The sequence below is a fragment of the Narcine bancroftii genome, chromosome 10 (assembly GCF_036971445.1).
Source record: "Narcine bancroftii isolate sNarBan1 chromosome 10, sNarBan1.hap1, whole genome shotgun sequence".
Classification (NCBI taxonomy): domain Eukaryota; kingdom Metazoa; phylum Chordata; class Chondrichthyes; order Torpediniformes; family Narcinidae; genus Narcine; species Narcine bancroftii.
The window spans coordinates 87,017,349-87,038,538 of NC_091478.1; the positions used below are offsets into that span (position 1 = coordinate 87,017,349).

At 37.8% G+C, this 21,190-nt stretch overlaps 1 protein-coding gene across 8 annotated transcripts in view; it reads right to left on the reverse strand.

The window, feature by feature from the left end:
• Positions 1 to 21,190, reverse strand: part of phkb (phosphorylase kinase, beta) — a 167,244-nt gene that overhangs the window by 88,264 nt on the left and 57,790 nt on the right. For all 8 annotated transcript variants that reach the window (XM_069901672.1, XM_069901671.1, XM_069901670.1 and 5 more), the window contains 6 exons: positions 19,553 to 19,668; positions 18,031 to 18,094; positions 13,719 to 13,814; positions 10,419 to 10,616; positions 7,365 to 7,422; positions 4,571 to 4,648 (listed from right to left, as the gene is read on the reverse strand). In XM_069901672.1, the coding sequence (XP_069757773.1) occupies positions 4,571 to 4,648; positions 7,365 to 7,422; positions 10,419 to 10,616; positions 13,719 to 13,814; positions 18,031 to 18,094; positions 19,553 to 19,668 (610 nt within the window). The remainder of the gene's footprint in view (positions 1 to 4,570; positions 4,649 to 7,364; positions 7,423 to 10,418; positions 10,617 to 13,718; positions 13,815 to 18,030; positions 18,095 to 19,552; positions 19,669 to 21,190) is intronic.

A 21,190-nucleotide genomic window follows, 5' to 3' on the forward strand; every position in this document is an offset into this window, starting at 1 on the left:
TGCTTTTACTTCAACCACAGTGTCTGCAACCTTGCATGTTTTACACCTCTCGATTATTATTTAATGATTGCCCTGCAAAAATCTGTTCAGCTTTCGCAAAAATAAAAATAAATCTTCAAGATAAATGTGATTTCAATCTTAGAAATGCAGCTTTGTGAGGTGTTAAATTATGCATGAATCATTTTTAGCCATGTCCTCATTTGGCATTGCAGAACAGAGAGAAATGCCCTTCTGAATGCAAAAATAGCACTTCTGACAAATATTTCTGTGATAAAATTTTTCATGGCTTTAATCTAGTTTACTAATAAATAATGCAGCTGGCAAGTTTATGCAGGGGAGAATTAAAACAGCTGTATTAATTGCTTCATATTAGACAGTGGCTGGTTTCTTCTCATCCTAAATGAAACTTTTGTACAGAATAACCCCACTGGGTGCTCTCATGGAAACAAGACACATGAATACCCGAGCACAAGTGAGCTGGAACACAGCACTGTCGGATCATCTTCTTGTATGTCATAATTCTCCCAGCAAGCTAAATTTAAGCATGAGTGGGGTTCTGACAAATACAACAGAGAAACAGCTTAGGCTCTTTTCCTGCTGAGACAGGAGTGCTTCACTGGGAATATAATCGCCAGCAGAAAGATTAGGCTTTTAGAATAGCGAAACAAAAATTCATATGATACACTAAAAGAGCTGAAGTACACTGCAGTTAGTCTTCATCCACATGCTCCTTTTAAATTCCCTTGAATCTAGAGGATGGCAATAAATGTAACCAAAGCATTTGCCTGCATTTCCCCCCAATAGAACAACTTGGCCTTGCAAGTAAATTTCTACAAAAGGGATAACATATTTCAGCACACAAGTCGAGTCATGAAACTCGAGAAATTCTTTCAAAAAATGGGTCGACTGATATGCCGGATATACTTTTGAGACCTCAAATTCAGCTCAAGATCCAATCCGCATTGATCTGGTATACAAGTCGACCCTAAAAAAAAAGATTCAGCGTACAAGTCCACCCTTGAAAACCAAAAACCAACTGAGGCAGATTTTCATTCAGATTTTTATTGAAAACAACACAATTAGCGCCCTTCAAAATCACTATATCTGTCTGAAAACGACAATACATTTAGAATCCTTCAAAATCTTTCTCGCTATCCTTATCTGAAGCAAAGATGGCAGTAAGCATATCCATACTCTCACTGTTTAAACAGTCATCATATGGGTCCCAGTCTGTATCTGATGAGGCGGTTTCAGCTTCGTCATCAACGTCCCATAATAAATCATCTTCCTTGCCATCAAGTGCACAAGAGATACCACATTTTTAAACAATTTTTTTAAAAATCAGTGTCTAATTTTGTCCCATGTCTTGAGCACGAAGTTACACAGCATATCAAGTGATGCAGCAAGCATGGCCGCATCTTTTGTAAACGACTTTTCTGCACTCGACATCCATGTATTCCATTCCTCACGCACATGGTCTTTGAATAGTTTGTTCAAGCAGACATCGAAAGGTTACTATATAGATGTCAAACCACTAACGATAACCGCCATGTAATCTACTTTTTGTACTCTCAGGTAAGTGGCTACGAAACATATTGCAGACCAGCAATTTCCGTTCTTTGCATAAACTGCCTGCTCCACACATTGTCTATCCATAGTTTTATACCATTTTCATCTAACCATCCTTTTTCCTGAAAATGTACAAAAATACGTGCAGGGAATTTGATTTTCGGTTTAATTTTGCGTTTGAAGATTACCGTGGGTCTAAACTTTGTCTCATTGGCCATATGATAATGCCACTGTAACACCTGGTCTTTTCTTGGCCTGTACTTCTGGTTTGCAGTTTTAACACCTTTCCATTCCATTGCCTATCATGTTGAAATTCATGGAGGTTTCGTCCATGTTTCCGATATTTGCCAATGCAAACTGATGTTTCTGCCAGTTACATTTAATAATATGGTGAAAACTTACTACTTTATGATCAAGATCCTTTGGTAGTTTCTGTGCAATTTTTGTTGTTTAGCGTAATACCATATTTTTCCTGTTCATGAATGATTGCACCAGCCTACTAGCCTCAAAATCATCACTGAGGTCTGGGTATGACTTTGCCCACTGCAGTGCAAAAAATTTTCATATTTTATTTCAGGTGACTATGTAGCATTCTTGCCCCTGATCAGGCACCCATTCTGCAACATGATTTTCCCACTCTGGCCAACGAGTGATTCCTTTTCTCAATGAACATTGCCCTTCTGATATTTTTCTTAAAGTCCCTTCTTTCTACCTCCAATCTCTTTCCAACTTCTCATATACATCAAATTTTCTTGCAGCAGCTCAGTTGTTGGTTTTCTTGGCCATTTCTATCACTTTCAACTTAAAGCTCGCTTCATATTTTCGTTGCATGGTGCATTGTGTCAAGGGACACTCCATGATGAGAATCACCTCCAGCTGACGCCCAGCAGATCAATTGGTGCAATCTATGGGGGGGGGGGGGGGTCGACGTATATGCCAGTCAATGGCCCATCTCAGGCATCGTGAGCTTTGAGGTTTGACATATGCTGGTCAACAGGGCACCTCAGGCAGCTAGAAAATGGGGGTCGACTCATATGCCGGATATACCATTAAAATTAGGCTGTAAAAGGAGGGGGGGTGAGGGGTGTCAGCTTATATGCTGATTGACTTATACACCAAAATATATAGTAAATATTTCTTAAAGGACATTATGGTGACATTGAATCCATCTAATTTTTCTTTTATTTATTCACAGGATGAATGAATGGTTGCCAAAGCCAGCATTTACTCTATATTTCCCTGGAGGTGACTGAAACATATTTGTGAATAGTTGCCTTCCAGTGAAAGTGTTGAACGGTATGGATCAATACACAATTAAGAAACAGCGATATATTTGCAGATCAGGATGATGTGCGATTTTTCTGACGACCCTGTGGTAATGATGTTTCTAGTAAAGGTCTTTGATTTGGCTGCTGTTTTGACAGAGTTTAATGTGGTTTGCACATGATGCACACTCCAGTCAAAATGAATGAATGATGGGAGCTGATGAATAGTTATACAACCAGCTGCTTTGACCTAGGACATGTCAAATTTCTTGAAATGTTTAGAGCTGTATGATCCAATCAATTCGAAAGTAAACCATCATATATGACTTGTACCTTACAGGTGTAGTTGGGGGGGGAGGGAGAGTTGTCAGGGGAGAGGAGGGGGGTGTATTTGCTTATTTTCCAAGGATCCAAAAATCACTCATCTATGACCTGGACTTGTAACCAGTTTACAGTTAAATTTCTAGTCAATATTTTTCTGAAGTGACATTAATTTGGACAATTTCAAGGTACAAGATATTTGGCTGAATTCAGTAAACTCCTGCTCGTACCAGGGCCTATAAGTTGAATGGTGGTGGGAAAGGCACATTAATTTGATGGTCCCACAAAGATCTTTTGCAAGAGCACAACAGTGCAACACTGTAATAGCGCCAGCGACCAGGGTTCAAATCTGATTCTGTCTATAAGGAGTTTATATGTTCTCACCAAGTTGGCGCGAGTTTCCTCTAGGTGCTCCGGTTTCCTCCCATCGTTCAAAATGTACTGGAGATTGTAGGTCAATTGGGTGTAATTGGGCTGCACAGGCTCATGGGCCAAATTAAAAACAGCAAAATTCAATTGTCTGCTTGGTTCAAGTTGGATCATTTTCCCTCTATTTGCATCAACGTATTTGAGAATCACATGGCTGCAGATCAAGACTGTGAAGGACATTTAAGCCCCATCTGTGGGCATCTGCTCAATGGGACTTTGAGGTTCAGCTATTTATGAATAAGCATGGTTCCTGACTATGTGGGGGAATGAGACAAAGGATTCAAAATAGAACTATCACAAGTATTTAAGATAAAGCATGGCATGGCAAATCTCAGGACTAGACCTGATCAGGCAAATCAATGATGGCACAGCCTGCATGCAGGGTGAAAGCTCGTTTCTGTGCTGTCTGCACATACAAGCCAAAATGACAGGAGTCATGGTCAAGCAGATATTGCAGGCCATTGCATACTACTGCACAAGTATGGTTTTTTTTATATAAATGTGCTGGTGGGTTAAGAACATAGAAGATATGGATGTAATAATGTCGATTCAGGAGGTGTCATTCAGCTTGGCTGGTTCTTCTGGTCGAAACTAGATTTTTGTTACTGTTATTCATTTCCCACTACACTCCAAATTGTATGTGGAGGTATCAGACACTTTTTTTGTGAAAGTCTCCCCCACCTCTACATACTATCCTCCTATTCTACTTGTAACTCTATAAAGAAGAAACTTGAAGCTGCATGCATGAAAGCTCAACTGCACATTGGACTTGCAAATAACATTTCCTGCTGGATCCTGAAGGGTATAAAATCATATTTTGAATTAACTCCCAAAATCATGGATTACACATTTTGAGTGAATTATATAGAAATGCAACAAGTGATTTCCTCAAAATTTTGTAAATGCCACATTAAACGCCTCAAATCCTCTCTACACATAGCTCTGAAACAAATCATTGAATGCATTATTGTAAGGATCTTTCTTACCTTCATATGATTGATGAAGCAATGGCCCAAGAAGACTCATGTATTCATTTACTTGACCAGGTTTTCCTCTAAATACACCTAAAGAAATCAAGCCAATAAGCCATTATTACATAGTTTTCTTTGAAAATTTCCCAAACACTTGTTTAGTAAGTTGATTTTAGCTATAATTGCTATGCCAACATTGTAAGAAATTATCAACAGGGTGAGTTATATGACTTAATTAGTCAAGTATTCAATTCAAATATGTCCAGGGAAGAGAGGGGTGGCCTAAAACTGGCCAGACATTTTTTTTAAATATTGAAAATTACAAACAATTGTCTTTAACAAACACGAGCAAAATCACATGGAGCAAATTTTACTTGTTTAAATTATCAGAATCAGAACAAGTCACAAAATTCATTGTTTTGCTAATGTTATAAAGATTATGGCAGCATTTTGATCCAATTTTGCTTGATAATATATTGATGACATTGGTAGAAGGTTGGTCCAATTTCTAGGTTGCTTTTTTTTTTTAAATATTTTCTTTCAATTATTTGCATACTTACATTCTTTACTTATGTTTCATACAGTACGCATAAATTTACTTTCGTCATTAGTTCTGATAAAAAGATGTCTGTTTAATATACATTGCGTTTTATTTTATACAGAATCTGTTGATAATATGGAAAGACCCAGTCTTTTATTACTTACTATTTGTCACAATGAAACAATTGGAAGCAAAACATTTTCATCATCTTGTCATAAAATTTTAAACAGATAAGTCACCCAGAGCAATAAAACACAACAGAAATTTTAATGCATAATGTAAAGTTTGTACATGATAGGTTATCATTTTTGAAAGAAAAAAAAATAATTATGAAGCATTAACTGCTTATCCATCCATAAATGCAGTTTGAATTGCTGAGAGCTTTGCAGCATTTTCTTCTTTTTATAAATATCCCTTCAAACAGTTTCAGATTAGGAGTCCTTTTTACAATGTTTAACCATAATTAAGGGAATAACTGAGCTCCAAATGACAAAACTATTGTCAAATCAATGTTGAATAATGTCATGACTTGCCTGTTCTATACATTTCTGGCAGATGAACACTATACTAATGCCCTTCCCAATATGGTCTCCATGGACAACAATTAAAATTCTGAACGATACTGGTACCATACTTTTATCAATTTATTGAAACTTTAGAATTTAACTTTCACATCCAAATTTGCCAGGTGTGTGGGAAAATGGAGCACTAATCTACAGTCTTGAGCCTGTTACAGTCAAAAGGTAACAAAATATTAATGAATAGAATTATACAAAATATGACAATCTAAAGCTTATCTTGTGTAATTTTAATAAGGCATTTGGGATGAAAGGGTTGCAATAACATTGGGAACATAATCATCAAGACAGAAATATTAGGGAAAAAGTAATCTATTTCAATAAGTAGGAATGAAACAAAGAAAAATTGTTATAGTAGTAACTAAAATTTGCAATGGTAATAATTATTGACTGTACTACAAGTACTGACTAGAAGAAGTATGGCGACACTGCTGGAGATTCTGTAACGGCAGCACTGCCGCTGGGGTAGATCTGAGCGAGCAGACAGTGGAGATACAGCACTGCTCCAAAGGGTTCAACCTCCAGGTCCTAATGCTGGCAGTTCCGTACAGGCTTTGAACTGCCTGTTAAAGGAGCCAACAAATGTTTTTAAGTTGAATGCAACTGCAGAGGTCTATGCCCAAGAAGGTGGTGCCTATTCTCCGAATCAGCCACAAAGAATTGCGAACTCCAGGGAGCAGCAGACTGGCAGAAAGGAAAAAACACCCCTCCCCCTCCAAATGAGGAGAAGCAGAGACGACAACCCTACAGGGAAGGTGACTAGCGAGAAGCTCAACAGCTGAGCGACCCACACAGGCTGTAGGCGACTTGCAGTCGGGCGACCCACACATGCTGCTGGAGACTGGATCATGGGAACCAGGCATCAGATCCGGGATTCAAGGTGGTACTGAGGGCAAGAAGGGCTCCTGAGGGGCCTCAGGTGCTGAAGGCTTCCTGATTGTATTGGAGGTTTAGATCTGGAGCTTGGGTTGCTGATGGATCAAGCAGGAGTCTGTACAGCTGCAGAGACTGTGGGAGCGCTAGAGTCAAATCACGGACACTCAGCAACTCTAAAGGGATTCTCTTTTGCTTCGCTTTCGCTTGTACTGTAAGGGGAAGCGGGCGACACTAATGGCGACTCTTCGTCTGTCATAGGGCAGGCTTAAGGCAATTTTGTGTAATATTACATGTTCTGTTCTATTACATGACAATAAAGTACCTTGAAATCTTGACTGGTACATCCACATTACAAATATCATCCCTCCTCCATACATATGCTGGTATATTTTCTCCAACAGCTAGTTCTAGATATTAACAAGAATGAAAATAACCAAGGAAGAACACTGCTGCTATACTTATCAGGTGATGTATTCCTTATGTTAAGAAGCCATTGTGCAGTAATGCTTTGGATTGATTTATTCTGTTGTTTTTACCAGTCACAGTATATTGAATTCAAATGCTGTCACATGTACAGAGATACAGTGACAAATTTTGTTTTTCATTCTATCCAGCAACCTATACATAGTGCAAGTATGCAAGAATAAGAACAAAGATACAGGGGATAGTGTTAAAAAGTACAGCTAAACAGTGCAAGTCCTCATCTTTTACAAATGTGCAAAACTCTGAAGTTAATGAATCCAGAAGTAATGTTAATCAATACATTTGAACAAGAATTACTTTGCTAATCAGGAAACTTGCATATTTTACTTACCATCAATTATCAAATAAATGTAAAACAGAGGAAATTCACATTCAATGCCATCAAATAGCTAGAAAACAATTATTAATAATTATAGTTAGTGAAGTTCATTAAATGTTTAACATAAAAGTTAGTTATAATAAAAGAAATGCTACTTTTAAAAAGTCTTTTAGAACTTAAACATCAAATTTGACATTATTTCAAATAATTAAGATATAAGATTTTTAAAAAAATGTGTAGATGTGAAGAGAAACTTTTTTCATTGCAATGACAAAAACAATTTAGCAACTTGAAGTCAGTAATACAAATCCTACCTCAAACTAACAGATGGTGACTAATTTCTAGGTATACAATTTATTCTTGAGCCTGCTCTACTGTTCTACAAAAGCATGGCTACTCCAAACTTGACCATAAATATCACTTTTTCTGCTCTCATCTAATACCACTTCAACCCTTCCAGATCGAATTTCTGTCAGAAGATTAGACCATAAGATAAAGGAACAGAAATAGGCTATTCAGCCCATCGAGTCTGCCCCACCATTCAATCATGAGCTAATCCATTTTCCCACTTATCCCCATTTCAAAGTCTTCTCCCCTGGCTAATCAAGAACCTATCAATCAAGAACCACCCAATGAGCTGAAACCCACAGCCACCTGTGGCAACAAATTCCACAGATTTACCACCCTCTGGCTGAAGAGGGTGACGCCCTTCATTCCTGAAGTTGTGCCACTTTGTCCTAGACTCTCCCACCATGGGAAACAACCTTTCTGCATCTACTCTGCCCATGCCTTTGAACATTCAAAATGTTTCAATGAGATCCCCCCCTCATTCTCCTAAATTCCAATATACAGGCCAAGACCTGTCAAACATACCTCATATGATAACCCTTTCATTCCCAGAATGAAACTTCTCCAATGTCAGCACATCTTTCCTTACATGAGGAGCCCAAAACTACTCAGTTCTCCAAGTGAAGTCTCACCAGTGCCTTATAAAGCTTAACCATCACATCCCTGCTCTTATATTCTATTCCTCTCAAAATCATTGAATTGCATTCAAATACTCCACCTTAGAATTCCAAAGATTTATATACTTCCCAGTGAAGATTTTTTCCTTCTATCTCCATCAGAAATGAACAATTCATTTTGAAACTATTACCCTTCTTAGGAATTATTTGGGAAACCTTCAGGAGTTGCAGAATAGGCAAGCAGCTAGATAATTTGAATGAAATCCAGTCTTCCAAAAAAAAGGTTCACAATTTATCTTCCACTGAAATTTAAGACCATCAAAATTGGTCATTGGATGTTGGGTATTTTGATTCTGTACCACTGTAACTATGCAGTCAAAGCCAACAAATGAATGTTCATGTTAATTGGTTGTCACTGAAACTCTTACAGTGACATCAGGGAAGGCATTAAGTCGCCATCTCCCATATTAACACATTGTTAATATCCCTGCCAATTAATATACAGTGTCAATTTATATTCTGGCTGTTTGTATTTTGAGGGAGCCATCCCTCAATGCTATGACAAAAGTAGTATATTTCACGAATATGGTATTTTGTGCTCAGAACCCCTCAGACTGATATTGGAACACAAAGCAGTTCTACTAGTTCTGAGTTGTACAATGTAAATAAATCCTATTGTAAATCTGTACAGTTGCCTGTCTACATTTAATGTTTTAAAGTAGGTAACTAAAGCCATTGAAAATGTAGTTAATTATTTACTGTTGTCTTTATGTTTTAAAAGTATAAAGTCTCACTGTACAATTGAGACCTGCTTGTGTTGAATAAAGGGCTTTTAACACATAGCAGCTTCAATTTCCAGTGACCCATTCACAATATCTGGGGGCTTATTCAGGATACATTTGTAAGATTATATGGTCAATAATCTCAGCAGTCCAAAGGGGTGAATTATTTTTTGGAAGTATAGCACCCCATCTTTAGATCAATTCAGGCCAATGACAAAAGGACCAAAGCTTAAAGCGGAGAGCTGAAGAGGTAAATGTAAAAGTGTAGTGTCTGTACTTGTGTGTGTAAGGTCCAGCTATCAGCTGCACTGGGTTGTTTGGTGGGACAGGGCTAAAGGTGGTTACTAAACATTCATTTGGGATACTCCAAAGTAGTACAATAATCTTTGAATGCGTGTTGTATAGGAATAATATTTTTCAGGCAAGACGAGGGTGAAGTTGAAACATTTAATGTTTTATAGCGGGCATCACGAGCTTAGTGTCACAGAAGGGAAAGATTGAAGAGTATATGCTCTCTGGTTTAAAGTACATGCACCTTTATTTTGCTCTATCCCTTGCTTTTTTGTTTATTAAGGGAAATAGTATGGAAGTATTTGAGGGAGCAGTGAGACCAAACCATGCCTTTCAGATGGCACCAATCGATGTCAAGACAATGGCAGGCTCAGATTCCTGACAACCCGAGCAAGCCCTTGAGACTAATTACTACAATCCATACAAGCCCAGGAAGAAGCAGAGCATTCTGTTTGAGCTACCATTTGGGTGTGTGAATGAAAAATTTTGGCTCATTAGAAATTAAAATTCACGAGAAGCACAAAAAGATATACAAATACCCAAGGAACACATGGGACAATATGGCATTTCACTTCAAGGAAATTTGTTTTTTGTTTGCAATAGAAAGGATTTTTTTCATTTCCACTCACGGATCTGGTTTAATTTTTTTTAAAATTCATTCTCAAATGCCCTCTAAAATACAATTTATTTTGGATTTAGGATCATAAACTGGAGTTACAGTACCAAAAAGGGAGAAATGATTAAATGGGTTCCAATAACAATCTAGGAATTTCACAATTATCATTGCTGAGATTTTTAATACAAATTTCAGGTTATTTAACAAACTGAATTTAAATACTTCAGCCTTAAAAAATTTGAGATCAAGAATCCAGATTGTTCACCAAGCCTCAGGTTTACACACAGTACTTTCATGATTATGCAACAAAATTCTTCAAGAATATGAAAAAGAATGAAGGGAATACCAACGTGCCTAACTCAAAAATTAGCAGAAGATTTTTTGAAAATTACAATATGGAAATTTCCCCTACCTTAATTTCAGCTGGTTTGTAATAACGCCGTGATTGGTCCTCTAATCCAGTTCTGTATCCATCTCTTAGAAAACGTTTCAATCCATACTTTCCTCTCAGTTTACGAATGACTTTCTCAACCGTTTGATCAAACAAAGCGCCATCATCTACTGCAAAAGCAGGGTAACTTATACATGGCAGTAGCGCAGCATCTGTATTCTAGATAAAATATTACAGAATGGCATCAAATACCTTGCAATGATTCTCCAATAACAAAATTTTTTTGATTGAATTTAACATTCTCACGATTTATTAAGTAACAGTTATAAATCAATAGCCAAGGGTTTTGAACTGAATTGGCCTCCCTCCCCCACCTCCCATACTATTGACCCACAAAGATCCTCCAGCAGTTTGTTTGTTACTTCAGATCTCACATTCCCTAGTCTCTGGTGCAACCAGCTATAAACCAAAATTTTATTAAATTTGATGGAGAAGAATGGCTCTATAAAATTACTCTAAAATATTGAAACTGATGTAGAAACACTGGGGTGGGGTGGGGGGGGGGTGGGGAGAAACTTTGTCCACAAAAATAGGGAAAAGAATGTGAAAATATTACTTCTTTAACAGCATTTTGTCTCAGGAAAATACAAATATGAATTAAATAAAGATAAAGATTCCAAGTCACAGTGTCAGCCATATCTTAATGGATAACACACTCAATTTGAATCAAAAGACTCCAGGTTTAAGATGATCTTAAAGATCTAATGCTACATTGTCAGAAGTATGCCTTTTGCCTGAGATGATAAACCAAATCAACAGCCCTCTCACATGAACTTAAACAATTCTATCACTAATTCAGGAATTACCTCCAGCATCCTGGCAATTAAAAAAAAAGCACACACACTCTATCTTGGCATTATTATTTTATGTTAGTGGGGGCTAGCTGTGTGAAAATTGGCTGCTGTGTTTCCCACAATACAGCAGAGACTTCATTAGCAGGAAGGTACTTTGAAGAGTCACAAAGGAATGTGGAAAAAAAATGCAGTATAAAGGCAGGTTTTATTACTTTCACTTATTTTTCCTGTTTGCTATAGTGAGTCTCTCAAACTAAAAAAGAACCAAATAACCAGGAACAGGTCCTATTCTTGACATAAACCGTGTGTAGTAAAAATTCATGAAATAACAATTATGTGGCTCCAGCTATGAGAAACAATAATACAATTTAGAAATAGTGGAATTTATGAAATTCAAATACATCTAAATAGAAGGATTTAAACATCCAAATTTATAATTTCAATAACTAAGCTTTTTGTTTATCTTCAGCAATCTCCTAATGATGCAGCTCTAGCCTTTTTCAGACCTTCATATTAATTAGCCACACTTCTTTGTTCAAGTGAAAAAACTAATGATGAAAACTAACAGTGTAAACTAACAGTGTAAAACTAACAGTTTTCATCACTTGAAAAAAAACCAAGTTATTCAGATTGGTTTTAATTCAATATTCCGGGAGATTTTAGAGAAACTTGAATTAATACAACATTTAATTAAATTAATTAAACTTGCATCTAATATTAATATTGGTGATCTCTATATAAATAAAACACACTGGTTATTTTCAGAATTATTGTCAGAGTACATTCATGTTATCACATACAACCCTGAAATTCCTATTTCCTGCAGGCATGGCAGGAAATAATTGGTTGTGCAAAAAATAAACTGTACACAGTGTAAACATGTAAGCAAATAAAAGAAATTTAAACAGATAACAACTGATTGTGCAATATAGAGAGTAAAAAAGAAAATCAATGAAGTGCACAAGTAAAAGTCCTTAAATGAGTCTCTGATTGAGTGTTGTTGAGGAGTCTGATGGTGGAGGGGAAGCAGTTGTTCCTGAACCTGGTGGAATGAGTCTTGTGGCCCCCATACCTCATGCCTGATGGCAACAGTGAGAACAGAGCATGTGCTGCAAAGTGTAGGTCTTTGAAGGTTGCTGCTGCTTTCCAACGGCAGCGTTCCCTGTCGATGTACTCAATAGTGAGGAGGGTTTTGCCTGTGATGTCCTGAGCTGTGTCCATTACCTTTTGGAAGGTTTTATGCTCAGGAATTTTGATGTTCCCATGCCAGACTATGATGCAGCCAATCAGCACACTTTCCTCTGTAGAAATTTGCCAGGGTTTCAGGTATCATACCAAACTTCCGCAAACTCCAAAGGAAGTAGAGGCACTGATGTGCTTTCTTCACGATGCCATTGGAGTGATGGGTCCAGGAATGATCCTCTGAGATAGTGACTCCAAGAACCTAAATTTGCTCATCACCTCCACCTCTGATTCCCCCAATAATCATTTAATTGTATACGTCTGCCTTTCTTTTCCTGAAGTCAACAATCAGCTCCTTAATTTTGGTGACATTGAGTGCAAGGTTATTATTGGTGCACTATTCAGCCAAGTTTTCAATCTCCATCCTTTATGCTAACTCAACCCCTTCCTTTATAATAACCTACTACCGTGGTATCATAGGCAACTTTGTAGATGGTGTTATTGTCATACCGAGCTGCACAGTCGTAGGTGTAAAGTGAGTAGAGCGCGGAGGGGGGAGGGGGGTGGTGTAAGAACACAGCTCTGTGGTGCTCTGACAGAGATTTTGGAGAAGTTCTTACCAATCTTTACTGATTGTGGTGTGGAGGAGAGGAAATCCATGATCTAATTACATAGTGTGGGTGTTAACTCACAGGTCTTGGAGTTTACTGATCAGTTTTGAGGGGATGATGGTGTTAAATGCAAAAATGTAGTCGATAAAGAGCATCCTGATTATGCATCTTTGCTGTCCAGGTTTTCCAGTGCTTGATGTAGAGCGAGTGAGATGTTGAGGTAGACCTGTTGCCTCGATACGCAAACTGGAATGGATCCATGTCACTGCTCAGACAGGAGCTGATATGCCTCACCACCAGCTTTTCAAAACACTTCATCACTGTGAACTTAGCAAACAAGGATTAACAAATCTTCGCAAACTTTACAAAATAAACACAAATAAAATTTGGTGTTGTGAGATTAATGGGTTTGAAGGGGATAACATACAACTAATTAAGCTCTGAATGGATCTATTGTTTTTACCAAAATGCTGACAATGACTGAAAATTGCTGGTTACCAGTTCTTGCAACAGCCACCATCTACTTAACACAAAAATCAGAAGGTAAATTTGTCAATAGGCACTTTCTAGCCCCCTAAATTAACATATTCTTAAAAACAAAATAAGTTCAACCAAAAGATGTCAGCAGTTAATTCTCATTTTATGATATTCTCATCATCTTCAGAAATACTCACATGGGACCGAGATTCTCGTGGAAGAAGTGAACAAAGGGTTTGCCTGTTCCGATTGTGAGCATCAAAATCAACAAAAATAACGGACCAAGAACAACCCTAAATAAAGGATATATATTTTATGACTACGTAAGCACACACACATCTCGTATAATCGTCAATGCCATGTATTAGTCAACCACACCCCACCCCAAAAATTGGGTGTCTTTGTATGACAGTGTAAAAGTAAACTCTCCCATTTTTGGCCCCAAGTGTCTGCCCATCTGAGCTCCCGACACCCCAAGAGCAGACCCTCGCCCCAGCTGCCCACCCCGGAGCTCCTGATGTAATGGCCACCTGCCCATCAGAGCTTCCAATGACCCAACAACAGACCCTTGCCCCTGCTGTCTGTCCTCCAGAGTCCCCGACACCTTGACAATGGACCATCATCCCAGTTGAACACCCACCGGAGCTCCTGACCCATGACCACCCATCCATCCAAGCACCCAACTGCAGATCCTTGCTGTAGACAACCACCCATCTGAACTCCTAATGCCGCGGATGCCCGTCCATCTGAGTTCCTGACCACAGATCCTTGCCCTGGTCGCACACTCAAACTCCTGATGCCCCGGCCACCTACCCATCTGACTATGGATCCTCTCCCTGTCTACCCACCCATCTGAACCCACGATGCCCCAGCCACATGCCCATCCGAGCTCCCAACATCCTAGCCACGGACTTACCATCCTGCTGTCCAAGACCCTGATGCCTTGAATGACACAGGTACTTATCAAGGTCAAAAATTTGACTTGTCAACCTCCCCATTTTTTGCCCCAAAAAAGTGGCCAAAAAAAACCCTGATGATTACACAAATAAATACGGTAATTATCTTTCATACTATTATTTAAAAATACTCAGATTTTAGATGACAGTTGACCACAATAACGTGCATGTATATACCACCTTTAAACATAATAGAGCAATTCTATGAACTGCATTAAATGCTAACACAGTAAAAAAAAATAACAGGCTCAAAATGCACTAAAGTACTGGAAAACCCAGCAGGTCATGCAGCAAAGGGATGTCCAGTACTCTGGTCCAGTGCTCCTGTTGTGACCTCTTCTACATGGGAGACTGGACACAGACTGAGTATTGTTTCGTTGAGAACCTTTGCTCTGTCCGGCGCACTAACAGGGACCAACCATTACAATTGCACATCCTTTCTTTTCTTTCTTTCTTCTTCGGCTTGGCTTCGCGGATGAAGATTTATGGAGGGGTAATGTCAATGTCAGCTGCAGGCTCGTTTGTGGCTGACAAGTCTGATGTGGGACAGGCAGACACGGTTGCAGCGGTTGCAAGGGAAAATTGGTTGGTTGGGGTTGGGTGTTGGGTTTTTCCTCCTTTGTCTTTTGTCAGTGAGGTGGGCTCTGCGGTCTTCTTGAAAGGAGGTTGCTGCCCGCCGAACTGTGAGGCGCCAAGGTGCACGGTTTGAGGCGATATCAGCCCACTGGCGGTGGTCAATGTGGTAGACACCAAGAGATTTCTTTAGGCAGTCCTTGTACCTCTTCTTTGGTGCACCTCTGTCACGGTGGCCAGTGGAGAGCTCGCCATAGAACACGATCTTGGGAAGGTGATGGTCCTCCATTCTGAAGATGTGACCTACCCAGTGCAGTTGGATCTTCAGCAGCGTGGATTCGATGCTGTCGGCCTCTGCCATCTCGAGTACTTCGATGTTGGAGATGCAGTCGCACCAATGAATGTTGAGGATGGAGCGGAGACAACGCTGGTGGAAGCGTTCTAGGAGCCGTAGGTGATGCCGGTAGAGGACCCACGATTCGGAGCTGAACAGGAGCGTGGGTATGACAACGGCTCTGTATATGCTAATCTTTGTGAGGTTTTTCAGTTGGTTGTTTTTCCAGACTCTTTTGTATAGTCTTCCAAAGGCGCTATTTGCCTTGGCGAGTCTGTTGTCTATCTCATTGTCGATCCTTGCATCCGATGAAATGGTGCAGCCGAGATAAGTAAACTGGTTGACCGTTTTGAGTTTTGTGTGCCCGATGGAGATGTGGGGGGGGCTGGTAGTCATGGTGGGGAGCTGGCTGATGGAGGACCTCAGTTTTCTTCAGGCTGACTTCCAGGCCAAACATTTTGGCAGTTTCCGCAAAACAGGACGTCAAGCGCTGAAGAGCTGGCTCTGAATGGGCAACTAAAGCTGCATCATCTGCAAAGAGTAGTTCATGGACAAGTTGCTCTTGTGTCTTGGTGTGAGCTTGCAGGCGCCTCAGATTGCGCCTGGAAACAGCATCTTCCGAATGGAAACAGCATCTTCATTGTTGAGGTCTTTCATGGCTTGTTTCAGCATCATGCTGAAGAAGATTGAAAAGAGGGTTGGTGCGAGAACGCAGCCTTGCTGCACGCCATTATTAATGGAGAAGGGTTCAAAGAGCTCATTGCTATATCTGACCCGACCTTGTTGGTTTTCGTGCAGTTGGATAACCATGTTGAGGAACTTTGGGGGGCATCCGAGGTGCTCTAGTATTTGCCAAAGCCCTTTCCTACTCACGGTGTCGAAGGCTTTGGTGAGGTCAACAAAGGCGATGTAGAGTCCTTTGTTTTGTTCTCTGCACTTTTCTTGGAGCTGTCTGAGGGCAAAGACCATGTCAGTTGTTCCTCTGAGTATTATGGGAAAGAGGCAAATAAGTGGAGCAGAGTCCAGATCAGCCACGATCTTACTGAAAGCTGACTCAATGAGCCTAATGTCCCAGTCCTTCTATTTATCATGTTTTTTTTTAAATTATACAGCAAATCCCATATTTTATTTATCTGAGATTCTTCTCTGTTCATTTATTTTCAGCCTCACTGACATCTTACCCAAGCTTTACTGATTAAACACATTGATCCAGAGGCATCTAATCCTAGAAGACTCACCAGTGACTTAAGAGGGCTCTTTACTGCTCAAAATATATTTGAAGAGAGTGAATGCGAAAACCTTCAAAACAGATGAGTTATTGAGATGCTCCACTCAAATGTAGGCAATGCTCAAACTCTATGAAACACTGAAAAATGGTACAACACGAGATGCACTATTGCCTCGGATATCTTCTGATGCTGCCCTGAGCTGGATATGCAACACATCTGGGAAATCATCCTCTTGTTTAATTTTTCCTCACATGCTGAAAAACTCCAATTTTTGTCAATTTCTTTCTCATAAGACAATCAAAGTGCAATTTTAAATAAATCCATATCCATCAACATATTTATGCAAGATCAACTCGGCTTGTATGTATAGATTTATGAACTCCACATCAACCAAGTGAGCTTCAGTTGAATATTACATGGAGATCAATTTAAAAATTGATTTGTTGTTGTAATAAATAAGATTTCAATAAAATTACTCAAGATAGTATTCTACACATACATTCAGTAGTATGTGTGCTGGATTTATGTTAGTACAATAAGGAGGTTCTTTTAAAATTACCCTGCTAAATGAGATTTGTGGAACATGCAAGTGAAATTTTGGTGGAACAACCAACGCAATGATATTGCTAATGGTTGCATGTTCTCTTTGCACAAGACCATTAAAGATGAGAACTTCTGCTACACTTCATCTAAAGTGATACTGAAATTTCTAAAAATTAATGCAAATGAGATGCCCATTATTTATACTTTCAAAAACATGGGATGGTTGGGCAATTTATTCCTGGATTCTGATTTGCTATTTTGGCACAAAATGTCATCCTCAGTCAGTTTAACAAAAGTACTGAAATCTTAATGTAAATTTAGACCACATTTCTATATTTCATCATAACCTCATTAAACAAACTTTAAGATTACTGTTCTACTATAAATATTTCTATTATGTTTCAAATATATAAAAATTAAACATTACTTAAAAATATTTATTCAAAAGTTAAATTGGTCTTTCAGCTAGCACAATTATTCTTTGCAAATTTACAAATATAATCAATTATTAAACCACGAAAGGTATGAAAGCTACATTACTCTGCAGCATTGAAAAAAGTAATATTTAGTAATTTTTGCAAATCATTCATAGCAGATTAAATTTCCTCACCAAAGATCATGCAAAACAATTAAAATACAATTACTTACTTCTATAAATTATATTTTAATTAAAGGGAAATATATCATAATTAGTTTTTCATATATAACAATTTAAAATTTAACAATAAGAATCCTGCATAAACATTGAACTCTTGAAAATAATGCATTTTATTGCAACCTTGCAGATTTTTTTTGTTTTGCAATTGTAGATGAATAATTATTAGCTACTAATTTTGATATCAAAGTTAGAAAATGACAAATTAATTTAAAATACCTGATTTCCAAAGAGATTAAATCCATTGATTGCTTCCAAAGCAGCTTTGGCCATACCAACTGAACTATTGAAATAAAAATCATGCTTGAAATCTCAAAATCAATACATGCATGAAATTGATACAATAACAGTCTTAGAAACAAACATTTTAGCAATGACCGGACTGACATTTGGTAGATTCTTCTACTGACATGGCAAACATGAGCACATTACAAATTGCTGAGTGGCAAGGATAAGTGGTAGTGGGGGGGTGGGGGAAGTTGAAGAAATGCTAACAAACTGCTTAGTTATAAATTAACACATGCAAAGAAACTACACACTTAGATATTCACACTGAATTTTCCTTCATCATTAATTTACTATTTTAGTTTACTAGCAGTACTTTGGAACAACAGAGAAATTATTCAAATGAACATTAATGTACTTCACCTTCTTCATTTGTACCCAATAGGTGGTGGGAAAAAATTTGGGAAATCATTCATCACAGATACCCATTTCTTGGCATATTCCCCTCGCCCTAGCATTTCTGTGATTAGCCTAGGGGAGATTCTAGTCAATAACCCCCACCCCAAGAGTGTTTATGGCAGGAGACTTGGCATTTAAATCCATCAGCGACACCAATAATAGGAAAATAGAATCTTTATCAATTATGACTATTAGCTACCACTTCTAACAACAACTTTATTAAGGCATGGACTGCTTAGTTTTCTGAAAATTTCTGAATGGAAGAGGATGTTTTGTGCAATGAACACATCCCCATTTCTGACCTTGTGGAAGGAAGGTCATTGATGAAGCACTTCACAATAATTTGTTCAATGGCACTGTCCTGAAGACATCCCACAACAGTGTCCTAGGCCTGGGGTTACTGATCTCTGAAAACACAAGTAATATCACCTACTAGACTGTATGCTCCTTCCTGCCTACGGACTTCAGTTTTACCAGGGCTCTTTGATGTCATTCTGTGTCCATTGCTATTTTGACACACAAAAAAGGAAGTTACCCCCTCTTAGCCCTGAAATTCAGCTCTTTGGTCTGAAACTGTACTATGATTGCAAAGGATTTTAGGGTTGTTATTGGCAAAACACAAACAAAGCATCATTTAGGTTGAAGACTGCTCACCTTAATAACTCCCTGCTTCTCTATAAACAAGTTCTTGTCTTCCATAATAGAACCATATGCAATTCCATATTTCTGTTCCTTCATACAAGTATTTTCAAAATTGAATATTGTGTTTAAAGGATCGTGCCTATTACATTTGTTGAGACATCTAAACTTGGAGGAAACTTTCTATCCCAAAAACATTGAAACAGAATGCAGAGTGCAATTTAAAATTTCTTTACAACAGAGAAGCCAAAATCAAGTTCATGATGAAAATAAAATTATCCAATTTAAGTTGCTTTAGAAGTTGTACAGTGTTTGTTTATTATAATGGAATCTGAGCAACACATCACTTTACGACCACATTTAATCAATGTACTAATTACAAATTATTGTGTAATAACAACCATGTAATCGGCCATACCTTGAATGCAATTCAGTGCTTCCATTATTGTATTTGCTTCCTCTTTCCCACATTCCATAATCTGGTCTACGGTAGCTTCTTTCCACACAGAAAACAAGATTTTGAATGAAAGATACCTAATAAAATAGACATACACAACGAGGCATGAGGAGATAAAATTCAGTCATTTATTTTAATTGGACTAAACCATGATGGCTTGATTTTTTTCCTGTTTATTTCAGAGAAATCCTAATCAAGTGAATAAAGTTGATTAAATTAAATTATAAAATAAATTAAATTATAAAATAAATATTGAGATAGTTTTTGTTTTGATCTTCCACATTTTTTGGAAGCCTTTTGTTCAAAGACATTTTTAATTTGTCCCCATTTTCTCTTCATGTAAAAGAAAATTGAAATTTAGGAGGCAGTGAAAAGTTTAATGATAATGATTTTGATGATATTCACACACGTTCAATGTACAGATGCACCAAAACATTTTGCTTGCCACAGCCACACTAGTACTTTGTAAAAAGAAATCAACTTCAATAGTATACTCCGTTAATTTCCACACAGGAAAAGATAGGAAACATAAAAGTATATATATTTATTGTCTCTAAATATTAAGTTTGTTTCAATGTTTAACACTCAGTTGAACAATTTAGATCCAGGAAAATATAAACAACAAAACAAATATTAGCTAAGAATTAGTTGCCAATTAATCGGTTGTTGGTTGTCATTGCAAAATGCCATCATGAAGTGTTAGGAAAAATGCCATGATTGAGAGCAATAATCCTGTAGTGTGCCCATTTGCTTAAGCAATATCTGCAGGAGGCAAGTAGAAGAAGGTGTCAATAAGGAGTCAAATTCAGACGAGAGAGCTGGTGCTCTGTTGTCACTCCATTTGCTTCAGATCAACATTCTACCTAATCAAATAACTAGGGCAGTAGACAGTGATTTAAACTAAGGAGAAGAGAAGAGTTCAGGTAAAGATACAAGTATGTGTCCATGAAATGTGCAGAATTTTGGGTTAAATCAGGCAAAACTATGAAAGGAATAAGAATAAAGATCAGCACTGGTATTGAAGCATTGACAACTAAGATTTACATCAAGGGAAAAACGAAAATAAAAATGAAGATCCAATGTCTGAATTCACAATGTTCTTGTGACAAAACATTAACTAACATAATTAATTGTGTACAGAGAAACAAATGGGTGGCCAACATGGATACAAAGTGTCCACAGTGATTGCAAATATAGTAAAACAGGGAAAAGCCATTCAAATGCTGGCTGATATTTCAGTGCAAAATCTTGACCCACAGTCTTGAAGAGGTGGTTTTTCAATGCAAGTAAACAGAAATTATGAAGGGTTGAAAGTGAGATGACAAAGGTAGATTCAGAAATTAAATGAAGATTTAATGGTAAATAAACAATAATCTAAAAACATTGAAATAATTCATAACAAATACACATTCCCTCACAATAAAAATAATGGAATACTTGTACAATCATGGTTCATGAGAGAAGGATAATGAGGTTAAAAATGTTTGCACGGTTTTTCTTTTACATTGACCTAAAAAAAAATGGTAGTGGATGAAAAACCACTTGATAGATTAAGGCAGCTTGTACGAAATTAAACCAGCAAGTACAAACATTAAATTA